Source organism: Acinonyx jubatus, chromosome C1, assembly GCF_027475565.1.
Source record: "Acinonyx jubatus isolate Ajub_Pintada_27869175 chromosome C1, VMU_Ajub_asm_v1.0, whole genome shotgun sequence".
NCBI classification, from domain to species: domain Eukaryota; kingdom Metazoa; phylum Chordata; class Mammalia; order Carnivora; family Felidae; genus Acinonyx; species Acinonyx jubatus.
Genome location: NC_069381.1, coordinates 17,916,743 through 17,931,720, shown reverse-complemented (window position 1 = coordinate 17,931,720; position 14,978 = coordinate 17,916,743). Strand labels below are relative to the sequence as shown.

Below are 14,978 nucleotides of genomic sequence, written 5' to 3'. Positions count from 1 at the left end.
CCCACTGGTGGGCCAGGTACGGGCAGACTGCTCCTCCAAGCTGCTGCCAGCTTCCCTGGCTCCCTGTGGACGCCTGGCATGTGGCCGGAAAACCACAGATCTTGACGCCCCCACAGATGAGGGGCCTGAGGGCCAGTGCCGCGCCCTGGGGACAGAGGCCGACTCTCCCGCCGTCCAGGCGGTGCTGTCCTCTTCACTCTGGCCACATCAACCCTAACATCAAACTAAAAGCTTTCTCGCTTCGATGAAGTCAGCAGGGTCGTTGGACACATTGTCCTGAGATCTGAAGACCAGAGGCATTTGTGGGGAAAAATTGTTTCCCCAGGAGCCTAACATCCCTGTGTGATTTTGCCGGGGGCTTAACCACAGCACAGGATTCTGGTTCTACCTCAGGCACGTCCTCCTCCTGTTAATACTTTTTTTTTTTTTTTTTACGTTTATTTATTTTGAGAGAGAGAGCACGAGCAAGAGAGGGACAGAAAAAGAGGGAGAGAGAGAATCCCAAGTTCGGTGCGGGGCTCGAACTCATGAACCGCGAGATCATGACCTGAGCTGAAACCAAGAGTCGGAGGCTCAACTGACTGAGCCACCCAGGCGCCCCCCCTCCCCATTAGATCTTTTTAAGCCCCTCAGAAGTTTTCATTCCTCTTGTGTGGCCTTTAGCCAATGATCCAACAGAGGCTATGTTTTGTAGGCCAAGAAGCAGTTTGACGAACCGTTGATTTGAAAGTATTAATCGGACAGAATTTATGAAATCAGGACTCGAAAGCTCAGGCTGCATAGCTGGCTGCACGCTGTGGGACTCCAAGCTTCCTATAACCCACGGACATGTCTGGGGTGAGGAGGTCTGTGCCCTGCTCCTCATGACCTCCCTACCCTATCCCAGGGTCAAGCGAGTGGAGATCTTTGTCCCACCCTTGGCACCCGCACAGGCTGCCTTCCGGGACTTTAATCCTTCAGAAGGGCTCTCAAAGTGCGTTTCAGCCAAACGTCACCCAGGTGTGTGTTGGGTGGAGGGATGGGAGCACATGAGCCAGTCCTCTCTTGCTTAATTCCACTCTCCAGGTCTTTAACCTCCACGGGAAGGTTCGGCTCCATTGCGGCTGGCGTGGGCAATGCAGAGGTAGAAACGAGGACGAGGGTGGCCACGCACTGGCTCTCACCCCTCTGCGTGTATTGACTCAATTAATCCTCACACTTTGGGGCAGGCCGGGGAGACAACAGGTATGACATCCACATAGTTCTCTCAGTGCTCGATAGGCAGCTGGTAGGGCTGAGATCGATAGTTCTCTTCCCTTCTCCCTTCCCACACCCCTTTTTGCTTTGCTTACTTTTGCCCTCTGGGGGTGGTCTTGGCCAAGAAACCAAGGCGGCTAAGTTCACCCCAGTTGCAGTCTGGATTCTTATTTCTGGGATCTGCTCTGAGAGGCCTCAACTCACCGAAGCCACGAAAGGTTAGTCATGTGAACTGTCATCCCAGAGGTGAAAGGTCTGACTTTTTATTGCCCGCCCAGAGAGCCATTCACCACTTCTAGCAGTTGCCGGAGAGGGCCTGAAGGCTCTGCATTTGGACGTTTCCCTCCGAGGAGCTTAGAAACCTAGCTGGGAGTCATGTGAAGGTAGCGGTGGGCTGGTAGACCAGCTGTCCCCTCCACGAAGGGGGGAAGTTCTGATTCATAGCATTTGCCAATTTCTGTGGTGTAAATACCCCCACCCGGGGCCACTAGCAAAACCTCCGACATTCTAACAGTCCCCCTCTGGAGCTGCCACGGGCCAGCTCCAGCAGACTGCTGCCTGGACAGCTCTTCTCAGACATTCCTTCAGAGCAAACAGGCAGCACTCTGTCCCTCCAGGCTAAGAGGTGACAGCCCTCTTCATATTTGGCCTGGCCTCCAACCAGTTTGCAACACAGCAGAATGAAAGCATGAGCTAGGTCCAGTGGGGTTGCCAGATCGAGCAAAGAAAAACGCAGGATTTCTAGTTAATGTAGAATTTCAGATCAATGGCGAACAACTATTTTAGTATCACTATGTCCCCCCAAACTGCGGGGGACGTACTTACACTAAGATCGTTTGTAGTTATCTGAAATTCAAACTCACCTGGGCAGGGTGGGACGGAGTAGCTTTTATTGGGCAACTCTAGCCCCTCAGACACATAGGTGCCCAGAAAATTGGTGGGAAACTGATGGCGGGCGTCGAGCGTAGCAGTAAACTAGGGGCGAGGGGGGTGCATCTTCCTCGTTCACTGTTTAAACCTGGAAGAGTCGCGAGTACATGTCCTGCTTCAGCTTTCCCTGGACTTAGGGACTCTCCAAGCTAAGAGGCACCCAAAGAAAGGCGTGTGGCCCCATGTCTCTGATTTGCAAATAAGGAAACTGAGGCCCAGAGGGGCGACTTGCTGAAAGTCAGTTGGCGCGTGTAGCAGCACTGAGACGGGAATTTGCGGATTCAAAACGCAGGAGGATTTTTGTTTTTCTTCTATCCTACACCTTCGCATTTGAACATTACTTTGGTTGAATGCTTAAGAGTAGTGGATTCTGGGGGTACCTGGGTGGCTCCGTCGGTCGAGCGTCTGACTTCGGCTCAGGTCATGATCTCACGGTCCGTGGGTTCGAGCCCCGCGTCGGGCTCTGTGCTGATGGCTCAGAGCCTGGAACCTGTTTCAGATTCTGTGTCTCCCTCTCTCTCTGCCCCTCCCCCACTCGCACTCTGTCTCCTTCTGTCTCAAAAATAAATAAACGTTAAAAAAATTAAAAAAAAAAAAGAGTAGTGGATTCTGTATGTTTGGTGGAGATGGGCAAAATGGGTGAAGGAAATGAAAAGGCACAAAATTCCAATCACAAAATAAAAAAGTCACGGGGACGTATCATACAGCATGGCAACTACCGTTAATAACACTGTATTGCATATTGGCAAGTTGCTAAGCGAGTAGATCTTAAAAGCTCTGATCACAGGAAAAAAATCCTGTAACTGTATGGTGACAGCTGTTTATTGGACTTACTGGGTGATCACTGTCCAATGTATAAATATATTGAATCATTACACCGTATACATGAAACTAATAGAATGTTATGTGTCAGTTATCCCTCAATCTATAAAAAAAGAGTTGACTTTGTACTAAGACCCCCTGGGTTCAAATTCGGGCTCTGACAGTTACTAGCCATGTGACCTTGAGCCTTATCTCTTTTGGTCCTGTCCTTCTGTCTTTAAAATGGGGATTAAATGAGTTACTGCCGGTAACTGGGTGACTCAGGTGGTTAAGCATCCGAGTCTCGATCTCAGGGTCGTGAGTTCAAACCCTGCGTTGGGCTCCACGCTCGGTGGAGCCTACTTAAAAAAAAATCATAAAGTACTCAGGGGTGCCTGGGTGGCTCAGTTGATTAAGTGTCTGACTCTTGATTTCTGCTCAGGTCATGATGTCACAGTCTTGAGATTGATCCCCTTGTTGGACTCTATGGTGTAGAGCCTGCTTGGGATTCTCTCTCTCCCCCCACTTGCTCTCTCTCTCTCTCTCTCTTACACTTAAAAAAAAAAATAAAGTGCTCAGAACAGTGCCTGGCACACAGTGAGTGGCCACTCAATAAATAAATGCTAGCCCTACAAACAGCCCCCTAGAAAAACCTCGTCCTTGTTTTCGGTAGCTCCTCGAATCTTCTCCCACGTGCGGGACTCGGCCTCGGGCGCTGGTGCACCTGATTCTGCTGCACGTCTCATGGCCTACCCCATTCTCCCTGGTGATCAGCCCGCACTCTACACCCAAGATCACCATCACCTACAAAGCGGGAATCTGTGCCCCTTCACCCACTTGCTTTAAGCGAGGCTCAAAGGATTCCCTGCGTTTAAAATTCAGCACAGAAGAACCTATTAATCTCACTGACTGATGGCCCTAACCCAAATATTAAACCTTAATCACACACTTCTCAGGCCAGACTGGAAAGTCCTGGAAAGCCCTGGTGGCCCCTTAAGCTTTCTTTCTGCCCCGAGGAGAGTGGTAGGGATTGTGGAGACAACGAGCCTGGGTGACAGAGGTTGGGGAGAGCAAGTCTGCAGTCCGGCTGCCCGGATTTAAATCTGGGCTTCATCATTTACTAAATGTGGACCCAATGCTTCTGGGCCTTCCTTTCCTTAAAATGGGCCTGCTAACACCCCCACTGCAAAGGGTTTGCGTTCATCATGCCCTTAGCATTGAATTCAGGTACGGCTGTTAGTAGCAGTGGGGTGTTGGATAAATGCATCCCCACGTGCCTCGGTGTCTCCACCTGTAAAATGGGGACAGTAGCCCCTTCCTTGTCAGAGCATTAAATGAAGCAACCTTTGAAAAGCTTGTAGCATCGAGTAGGCACCCGGTAAACTCTCAAGTCAACGGAACATCCTTTTCATTTCATGCCACTTGCTTGGCCAACTTCCGTCAGCATATACTTCCCCCTGGTAACTTGCCTGGGAAATGAGCTGAAAGTCCAATTAGCTGCAAAAGCAGAAATGAGCTTAGAAATCAAGCCTTTGTTTATTCCTCTCTCTCTTACCTCCGTTGTTTAGCATGTGAGCCTCGTGAGCCTGCCTCCTTTTGTTTGAGAATTAGAAAGGGACTTGTTTGGGAGGAAGGTTGTTTTTGTTTCGTTTTGCTCTGTAAACAGAAACGCTCCCTGCTTTCTCCTCTGAAAGGCTGAGGAGGAAGCTGAGTCAGGTGGGTGCGGTTAACGTGACAGCGGTCATCGGTCCCTCACCTTGGGTTTGGCGGACCCAATCAGCACACGCTGACTCACGCATCAGCTATACTTAGCATCCCATCTTGTGCTCACTTCTCTAATGCCATGACAAAACAATAGCATTCTTCTAGAATGCAGGGCAGCATGGTGGAGGGAGAGTCAGGGCTTTGGGGGTCCCAGACCTGGGCTGGAATTCCAACCCCAGCGCTTGGTCACTGAGACAGTGACTGGGCAGGCTAGGAAACGGTAGAGCCGAGCCGTCACCGGGAAAGTGGTGGTGCCATCCTGGAGGGTCACACTGAGGCTTAGCGTGGATGTAATGGATGTAAAGCTCGCAGAAGAGCACAGTGGAAACGAGTGGATCCCAGTGACACCACGTTCTCTCCCTTTCAGGATAATATCCCGGGTCCTGGCTTCTACGATGTCATTCACCAATCTCCAGTGTTCAACAGGGTCTCGCTGTCTAAGAAAGGGACGTGCACTTTTCCCTCTATGGTGAGAACCCCCTCCTTGAGTGAGGCCACTGGCGGGATCAGTAATTTCCTTTGCTCCTTGCATAAACACGTGTTGGTCATCTGGTCCCTTCTCTCCAAATGCCGTGGTTCTAATTAGGAGCATAACTGCCACCTCACGTGTCACGCAAGTAAATCAGAGCCTGTGTCTTTAAGTAATTCCCCTCCCATGCTAGACGTTGCCAGAGTGGGAAGAGAGGCCAAAGGGAGATCCAGGACCTGATCATCCACCATCAATTCTGTCATCACGGAGTGGACTAAGCAGATGTTTTCCTGAGATTTTTAGGTTCCGGGGAAAAGATCTCACTCTAATATGAGGTTTTACACCGCTTGGTCTCATTGGGTTATTCAAGATATTGAGAAATCTGATGGGGGCAGAAAGAAAGCAGGCAGCAGGCCTGAAATGCGGTGATCGTCCTCCCCTCCCTATTTCCCTTCTTTGTGCAATGAGGGTCTTTATGTTGGTGGATGGCTCTAAGAATCGAGGAACTCTACGAAGGCCCAATGTCCCTGAACAGACTTGGGCAGGATTTTCCTGTTCTTTATTCGAATCTTTGTAAATTGGCAAGAAGAATAGATGTAGCAAGGGAAAAGGGCCAAACTAGGGTAAGACCGGCTGAGGTAGGAGAGTGAAAAAGAAAGCAAACCCAAACTTGCATCAACAAAACATGTATGCCATCTGTCCCTTTAAATATTAAAATACCTCAAGGAGCACTTGGGTGGCCCAGTCGGTTGAGCATCCGACTTCAGCTCAGGTCACCATCTCGTGGTTCTCGGGTGTGAGCCCCGTGTCGGGCTCTGTGCTGACGGCTCAGAGCCCGGAGCCTGCTTCGGATTCTATGTCTCCCTCTCTCTCTGCCCCTCCCCTGCTTGTGCTCTGTCTCTCCCCGTCCCCCTCTCTCTCAAAAATAAACATTAAAAAATTTTTTTTTAATTATCTCTTGCAAAGATGTATTATAATGCCTGACACTGGAATGGATTTAAAAAAAAAAAAAAAAACAAAGAAAACAACACACAAAGGGTCCACTTAAGACACACTGAATGCAGCCACTTACTGGAATTTGAGTTTGGCAGAGGTGAGTACTCAAGGAACGAGTTGACTTTGGAGCTAACTCCCCATCAGCAAAGCCCTTGAAGTCACACATGCCCCCAGTGAGCTTACAGAGGAACCACGCCCTGCAAACAAAGAGACCTGAAAGTAATCTGCAACAGAAATGCCACCTCACCAGGCTCTGGCACCGGAGACAAGACTGAAGACCTGATCCTGACTCAGCTGTGGATGCTGGACGTGGCCTCAAGCACGTCACCCTTCTGTGTCCCAGTTGCCTCATAAAAGTGGAGACTCCCTGGAGGCTCTGGGCAAATTGCAGTGAGCAAAATGCTCTTTGAAACTGGGAGCATTGTATACATGCTAAATATCATGAGTGTTACCACCTGAGTCACAAACAATAGCTCCTGCAACACCTAGGTTTTCTCTGAGACGTTCGTGGCCGGTCAATTCCTCCCGACTAGGCTTTGCGTGCGGTAACTTTCCAAACGACGAGGCTGGGCCGTCGGGAGGAGAAGAGGCCCAAGGGAAGGTCGGAGTGTTACAGAATCGAATCACGCCTGTCGGGTCTTTAAAACATTCAGACCAAACCCAAAAAGAACGCAGGCCGTTGAGTGGTGCCGGCTTCCCCTCCCCGATTTGATGGATATGGGAATTTCTTTTTTTAGACATTTGGGTTCCTGGAAGCAGCCGGCAGTGGCTGGGGGAGATCTATTAGGAGATCCCACATCTCACCTAGCTTTCTGCGCAGATGCAATTTCGTGCCTCTGCCCCCCACTTGGTAACTTTCACATCCGTTCGTTACCTCCTCCTTTACCGATCTGAAGACTCTGAAGGAATTAGAAGCAGCCCTTGTCAGAGAAAGATCTGCCTGCCTGACCCCGGTCTGGCCAGGAGGAGCGCGATTGTAGGTGAGGCTGACCAAAACACTCTGTGGATCTATAAATTCTAGAAACTTCCTGATGGTTGTTGGAACCACTACACCCAACCTTTGGAGGGGACCTGTGCTCTCTCTAAGTCCAAGTAATTTCAAGAGCTTCATTAGCATATTCTAAATCTTTGTTGCAGAATTATTCATGACACAGCAGTCAGTCTGGTGGGAGGAGACTTCCATGGCCTTTCTGTATTTGCATGGTGGCGGGAGTGGTTCTGGAAGGCCTAGTTAAATATGTTGGGCTTCTTTATTGTAGGACTTCTCAGGGCACTTAATATGGCGGCGGGTATTACGAATCTTCAAAATGGGAAGATGCTGTGAGACCCTCTCAAGCTTATTTGGCTCTGGAACTCTCCCCCTGCTGCTGCGACCGCCAACACTCACTTACCTTATGCACCTCGCATGCCAAGAAACACTTTGGGAAATAGTGCTTTAGAAAAACGCTCTTGCCTAATCTGTTGAGTGACTCAGGATGGAAATGCTACCGACAGTACCACCAGGGAGGGTTTCACCTTCCCACCCTCTTCCTTTGGAGTGAAGAGGAAAGAGGAAAGATGGGTCTGGCCTAGTGGGCAGAGGAGAGAGAGCATAACGATTCTTCTTGAACTAGAACCTTCCACCAGTCATTTATCGGCTGGCCAGCTTGTAAATGAAAACGTGTATTGCTTTATTCCTTTTGACCCATTCCTCTTTAAAATGAGACATCTAGGGGCGCCTGGGTGGCTCTGTTGGTTGAGCGTCCGACTTTGGTGCAGGTCATGACCTCACGGTTTGTGAGCTCGAGCCCCACGTAGGACTTGCTGTCAGCGCAGAGTCCACTTTGGATCCTCTGTCTCCCTCTCTCTGCCCCTCCCCCACTTGCTCTTTCTCAAAAATAAATAAACATTGGGGCGCCTGGGTGGCTCAGTCGGTTAAGCGTCCGACTTCAGCTCAGGTCACGATCTCGCGGTCCGTGAGTTCGAGCCCCGCGTCGGGCTCTGAGTTGACGGCTCAGAGCCTGGAGCCTGCTTCCGATTCTGTGTCTCCCTCTCTCTCTGCCCCTCCCCCGTTCATGCTCTGTCTCTCTCTGTCTCAAAAATAAACATTAAAAAAAATAAAAAAAATAAATAAACATTAAAAAAAAAAAAAAAGAATGAGGTATCTAATCCATACCATATAGTAGGGGCAGACTGCCTGGGTGATAATGTTGGTTCCACTCCTCATCTGATGGAGAAAGTCCAGTCTCCTCATCTGTAAATTCGGGATAATCACAATAACCACTCCCCAGGTTTTTCATGAGGATTAAATGCAACAACCCGTGGAAAGTACTCAGTTACCTATTGCCCAAAACTCAAAGGCAAAGTGCATACAGGGCTGGGGTGACCTTCCTTCTGGGAACATCAGTGAATCCGGACACAGGGGGAGGCCGACTTGGGACTTGAACCCAGGCTCGACTCTGAACAGCTGGGACTCTGGACAAGAACATTCTTGCCCCTGGGAGCACATCCACCCACGTACCATCGGTGGTCCATAGACTGAATGTTGGGACCCACTGCAACCGAGCAAGGACGAGAAGTTGGTGGGGGTGGGGGTTCGTGCCTTCCCACAGCCTCACCCACTCGCTGTGCTTGTATAGGTAGTGACCCCTATCCCGCTGAGGAAAACCCAGAGCAGTGTTCTCAAGCTTTTAACCATAAAATAATGAGAATTTTCTCGTTTATTTTATCAGACTCCAATACTTGCCATAGCATCCTAGGGTAAAGTGATGTTATCACCAAGTTTCTATGGCTTTTGCCCCTTTTCATTTGGCAAACATTGATTCTGTTTGTTTTTGTGTTTTTTTTTTTTAACTGAAAATAGTTTATTGTGGCTTCCTGGAAGGAGTAGGATCAGTTCTACTGAAACAGAAACATATTGTAGGGTTTTTTGAAATCAGCCATTAGGCGAGGGATCGGAGGCACAGGTGGACAGCAAGCCCCATGGACCCTTGTGCCTTTAAGACATTAGAAGCAAACTTGTTATTTGAGCAATTCAGATTACTTAATCTTAGAAGTAAGACGTGGGGTTTTACTCAGAAGGAAAGCCTTGGCTGGAGGAAGAAAGTCGAAAGCTTCCCATCATATGAATTACCCAACAGCTGATGAGTCAAGTATAAGTGGCCTCAAATGGGATTGGGTGGCAATGCGTTTATGGCAACATTATTTTTGCCAAGTCCCAAATATAAGATGAATAACTTGAGTTAGTTTACAGAAGTTAAAACAGGCCAGAACTCGCATCCTCCAAGAGCAAATCCTCAAAGCCTGAGGTCAGTTTATCGTTGTTACCGGCTAGAGTTTCAGCTTTTACAAACTGCTTTTGGACGTAGTGCTGGGCATCATCCCCTTGACGTCTGTCCTTTGGGGCCCCCAGATTATGTAAGACTGCTGATGCCTTTGGCTTTCCCCTTACAGCGTGCCCGACTGGACACCATCATTTCTAAATACCCTGCAGCTAACGCGTACACTATCCCATCACATTTTGTTTCGAAGAAAGACTTCAGTAATTCCTGTTCCAGCATGTTTCAGTTGCCAAGTTTTGCGAAAGCCCTCAAATCTGAAACTCCTGCACCAAACCATTACAATGTAAGATGTTGGGTATGCTTGTTAAATATGTATCGAATGAATGCTTTACTAAAATAAATGAAGGCGAGGGGGGGGGGGGACACAACGATGCTTTGGGAAATATCATTTTAATGCAATTAGTAAATCAGTTAGTACTTGTTGACTGCCCAGTGGGTACATGAGGCTGGGAAAGGCCTTTAGAGAGAATTTGCAGAACCTGGAGAAAGATGTGAGCAACCCTGGAGGTCAGGGCGGAGCAGTGGGAAGACCAGTCCCTGGAAAACACGGTCATCACTCCTGCCCTAGAATCTTTCTGAGGCAGTTTTCTCATCTGTGACAATAGGTATTTACCACCTTATTTTCCACCTGATATTTCCGTATCAGAAATTGGTTTTTTTTAACAGTAACGCCCCACTATGTAGTCACGGAGGCAGAACGGTATGATTAATGGTTCAGAGATGGAGCCAGGTTCAAATGTCCCCTCTGCCACTTTCTGTGTGGCTCTGGGCAAGTCCCTTCAGCTTTTGGGACTCAGTTTGTTGATCTGTAAAATGGGGACACATGTCCACTTCGTAGTATTAATGCAAATGTTAAATTAGGTCATGGATGCTGAGTGCTTGGCACAGCCCTGGGCGCACAGGGTTCCACTATACATGGAGATCAGCAGAACTGTCTCTGGGGAAGTCACGTCACTTCTTGAGCCTCAGCTGTAAAATGGAATCAATTATACTTGCCCTATAGGGTTATTATAAAAAGCAAATGAGACATCAAGTGTGAGAACATAAGACGTGAATTGTACATAAGGTATTAATATCACTATGCCATGCTGCAAAATGTTTTGGTCTTAGAATACTTCATCTTTAATGTCCTTTTTTAAATATTTATTTATTTATTTTGGGAGAGAGAGAGAGAGAGAGAGAGAGAGAGCGAGCAAGGGAGGGGCAGAAAGAGAGGGAGAGAGAATTCCTCTCCACTGTCAGCACAGAGCCTGACCAAGGGGCTCCGTCTCACAAATGGTGAGATCATGACCTCAGCGGAAATCGAGAGCCCGATGCTTAACCGACTGAGCCACCCAGGCGCCCCTCCTTTTTCTTTTATAACACTTTCAAGTAATACTTGTTTTTCTGACTACAAGGCCCCTGCCCACCTTCTGTGAGTGGTCAAATCAATTGTAATGTGCTCAGAGCAATATATGCCTGTGAGGCCAGCACTGTTCAATAGGAATATAATGGGAGCCACATACATCATTTAAATTTTCCCAGTAGCCACATTGAAAAGTAAAAAGGCATAGGTGAAATAATTTTAATAGCATATTCTATTTAGCTCAGTATATTCAAAACATTATTTCAACATCAAATCAATATAAAATTATTGATTATAAGTTTTATTTTTATTTTTTTAAATAAATATTTAAAAAAAATTTTTTAATGTTTATTTATTTTTGAGACAGAGAGAGACAGAGCATGAACGGGGGAGGGGCAGAGAGAGGGAGACACAGGATCTTAAAGCAGGCTCCAGGCTCTGAGCTGTCAGCACAGAGCCCGACGCGGGGCTCGAACTCACGGACCGTGAGATCGTGACCTGAGCCGAAGTCGGACGCTTCACCGACTGAGCCACCCAGGCGTCCCTGATTATAAATTTTATAATTTATAAAATTAGCAGTATCATGTACTTCAGGTTGGGTTAGATTGGGTGGTCAGAGAAGGCTCTGAGGCTGACCCGAGGAATGAAGGGAGAGGCAGAGTTGAGGGAACAGCCTGTGCAAAGGTCCTGAGACAGCAAGCAGCTTAGCTCTGGGAACTACAAGAAGGTGGCTAGAGTAGCATTAGCTAGGAGGAGAGGGGAGAAGGGGAAGCCAGACAGATAGGCAGGGGCCAGTTCACTCAGGACCCTAAAGACCCTGGGAGGGATCTTTAATTTTATTCTCTGTGGGAAGACTTTGGAGGGGGGGCGGTGAGGGGGTGTGAGATGACATCACCTGATGTACTTTTTTAAAAAGCTCCCTCCAGCAGCCATATGGAGAAGGGACCGTGGTGTGGGTGAGGAGTGGCTTTTGAAAAACCAGTTAGAAGGCTCTTATACTAACAGGAGAGAGGTCAAGGCCCGGCCCAAGAAAGTGGTAATAAAGGTTCTTGGCCACCGCAAAATGCCTTTGCCATTCCTGACACAGGTACTTAGTGTTTCACACACCTGCCTCCCCAGCCCACTGGGTGCTCCTTCACTTCACATCTCCGGTGCCCCGTGCAGGGCCTGGCATGCCAAGCACTTGGCGATAAGTGTTTATGACATTGAAGGAATTACCCCCAGTAGCGTATAGCTGCTCATCTAGAAAAGACCGCTTCCCAAGACAGAGTTCGGACCTTCTGCCAATGGATCCATTTCAAGTGCATGTTTTTTTGTTGATTATGGTTTTAATGTGACTGTGAAAAGCATCCATGCTCCTCCTAAAACATATTCGAGCATTATAGAAATGCTTGAGCTAGGAAAGTAGAAGTCTCTTGTGATTCCGCTCTCTGAAGCAAACCGCCATTCAAAACAGGTGCAGTTTCGTTCATATTCTCTTCCTCCCCCATCCCTACTTCCAGCATTAGGATTACGTTATCCACAGTACACGTGCATTTTCTACTCCACTGTATCTTGGATTTTTTTCCCCCTGGTAATACAATAAACCTGTTTCATTTTTTCTTTTTCCCCCAACCTGCTAGTGGAGTGGACTGTTTTCCTCATCTAATGGTGAAATCTTCCAGTGACACACACTCGGTAGACAAAAATGCTCCCTTTTTCAGTTGTTTTTCTGTCTGGGTGAGGAATAAGGCCGAGATCGTGTTTTGTCTACAGGAGGCTTTTTTCAGACCCGGAGAACAATGGTTGAGTCAACTGGCAAGAAGCAGAAATGCGCTAATCCTGTTAGCCACACGGTGCAGTGAGGTCTGTCGGGGCCTCTCTTCCCCTCTGCTTACCACGATCCCCCCACCTCTCTATTCGGCTCCTTTTTCGTGGTACCGTGTGATTACTTCCTCTCCAGGCAGCCTGGCTCCTGGCCCTCTGTCCAGTAATTAGCCTCTCCACCCGATGTTTTTGTTTGTCCTCCCTGCATGCATTCTAGCCATTAGGACCCCGGGAAAAGCTAAATTCCTCCGCCTTTGTAAACACAAAATCGAAATGCCATCTGCATCTCTCGCGAAACATTTTTTTGACAAAGGAGTATCTCGGAAAATCAAACCATCTGGGCCCCAGCACATAGTTTCACTTGTTCAGTAAATAGGCCCGGTCATGGCATATCCGATTTTTATTGCACCTTTATCTAATGAATACAGGGGACTGACTGCCAATTGGCATTTAAAATATTTATGATTCACGTATCACAGAAGAATGATCTCAGTGTTCTTCCCCCCCCTCCCCCCCGTTATTTTTAGAATGCTGTGCACACTGTATATTGCATGGATCAGTCAAAATGCTTGATTTCTGGTCGGTCCAGAAAAGTCAGGACAAGGGAGCGTTGTAAATCTGATCGTAATCTTAAATTACATGACGCCCTGGTGTGCCCCAAATCCTGCGTTTATAGAAGGGCTGTTTGAACAGTACGGAATCAGGGTGGAGATATGTAGGACTAAGTGTATTGAAAGGAACGAAAGGCATAGAAAAAATTATGAAAATAACGTGCATGTGTGGTGTCGCAGACTTACAGAAAAATCCCCGTCCTATAGACGAAGTCTGTCACCAGCATAAACTCCATTGAGTAGAGCAGGGATTATCGGGTCTGCTTTACAGGTGAGAAAACCCAAGTTCAGAGAAATTGAACACCTCGTGCAGAATCACGCCCCATGTGGGGCAGACGCGGGCCTGGCAGCCAGGTCTTCGGGTTCTCTTCCGGGCACGGTCCTCTGCGCCATGTTGGGTGACCAGACATCTGAGGGTGGTCACAAACTCGCGGACCACTCTAGCTGAGGCGACCGAAAAGGCACTGGGACCTTTTCCATTCACGTCAGTTCATTTTGTGAGGACAGGCTTAAATCAGATTTTTTTTTTCTTTTTCTTTCTTTTTTTTTTTTTTTTTTTTTTTTTTTTTTTTTTTTACCCCAGTGTGTCCCTTGTCTGGGCTTGATGACAAAGAGAAAGAAAGGGAAGGCATTGGGCACACCGTGCTTGTTTTCTCCCCTGTCCCCAGGCCTCTGTCTCTTGCTGCAAGCAAAGAAACAACGTCTGTGCCCGAGCCGGGTTTATGTCCAAAACCCAGAGAGGATTTTTCACTATCACTGACACAGGACCTGCCCCAGGTAAGCAGCCATCTTGCACTGGCCTTGACCTAAGGGTTGATGCACCAGATCTGCTCTGCAGGGCACCACTGCTCTGGAGGGATTCTCTTCGGAAGGAGTTAGGCTTTGGGGGAAAGGGGATGTTGAGCAGGTGTTGAACAAAAAGGAGAAGGCTGGGGAGAAGGCGCTGCTCTGGAAATGGCCCCCAGAGGAGCTTCGCTGGCCTCCCCTTTCAGGACAGGGCGCAGCTTCCCTGGGCAGCCAGCTGGGGAAGCGGCTTCTCGCCTCAGAAGTGTGCACGCTCACACGCCCCAGGTGCCATCCCGGGCCAACGGGGCCCTCAATACGCTGAGTGTCCAGATCCTTCCTTTCCTCCTGAGCCCAGAGCTGACTTCATCAACTAGTCACTGACCGATGGACAGTAGCTCCGTTTACTGAGCACCTACTCGGTGCTAAGTATTTTCTGTGCAGCCCTCACACACCTGTCTTCCTCGTGGGCCCGCATTTCAGGTGAGGAGAGGGGGCTCCGAGAGTGGAAGTGACCTGCTTGGTGTCACGCAGCTAGCACATGGCAGGCCTAAGTCCAGAGGTGTCTGACTGAGGAGGCTGCTGCCCTTGTGAGCCCCTCGTGACTTCTGGAACTGCCCCAACAGGGGGCCTGCAGGCGTCTTCCTCCCTGGGCTGGGAGAGGTCTGTTCGCTCAGACCCGCTCCCCGATTCCAGCCTCAGCCAGAGGTTTCCAGAGAGAGGTCTGGTGATGCTGCCACTGGTATTCCGGGAGCCCTTGTCACCTGCCCGCTGGGTCCTGAAGACGCCCCCCCCCCCCTGCCCTGCCCTGAGGGAGCCGTGAGCCCCAGAGCTGAGGGGAGGAACAGGGAGGAGGGGGGTGTGGATAAAGTTGCAGCACACTTCAGATTTCACCAAATCCAGATTAAAGCTGAGAA

General features: G+C 48.7%; 1 protein-coding gene across 13 annotated transcripts in view; it reads left to right on the top strand.

Annotated features, from left to right (window-relative positions):
• STPG1 (sperm tail PG-rich repeat containing 1) overlaps positions 1-14,978 on the top strand; it is a 55,259-nt gene that overhangs the window by 24,081 nt on the left and 16,200 nt on the right. For 7 of the 13 annotated variants that reach the window (XM_027060075.2, XM_027060072.2, XM_027060076.2 and 4 more), the window contains 4 exons: positions 1,066-1,224; positions 5,099-5,200; positions 9,629-9,799; positions 13,947-14,055. In XM_027060075.2, coding sequence (XP_026915876.2) covers positions 1,066-1,224; positions 5,099-5,200; positions 9,629-9,799; positions 13,947-14,055 — 541 coding nt within the window. The remainder of the gene's footprint in view (positions 1-1,065; positions 1,225-5,098; positions 5,201-9,628; positions 9,800-13,946; positions 14,056-14,978) is intronic. The other 6 variants (XM_053209055.1, XM_053209044.1, XM_053209031.1 and 3 more) reach the window with 3 other exon arrangements.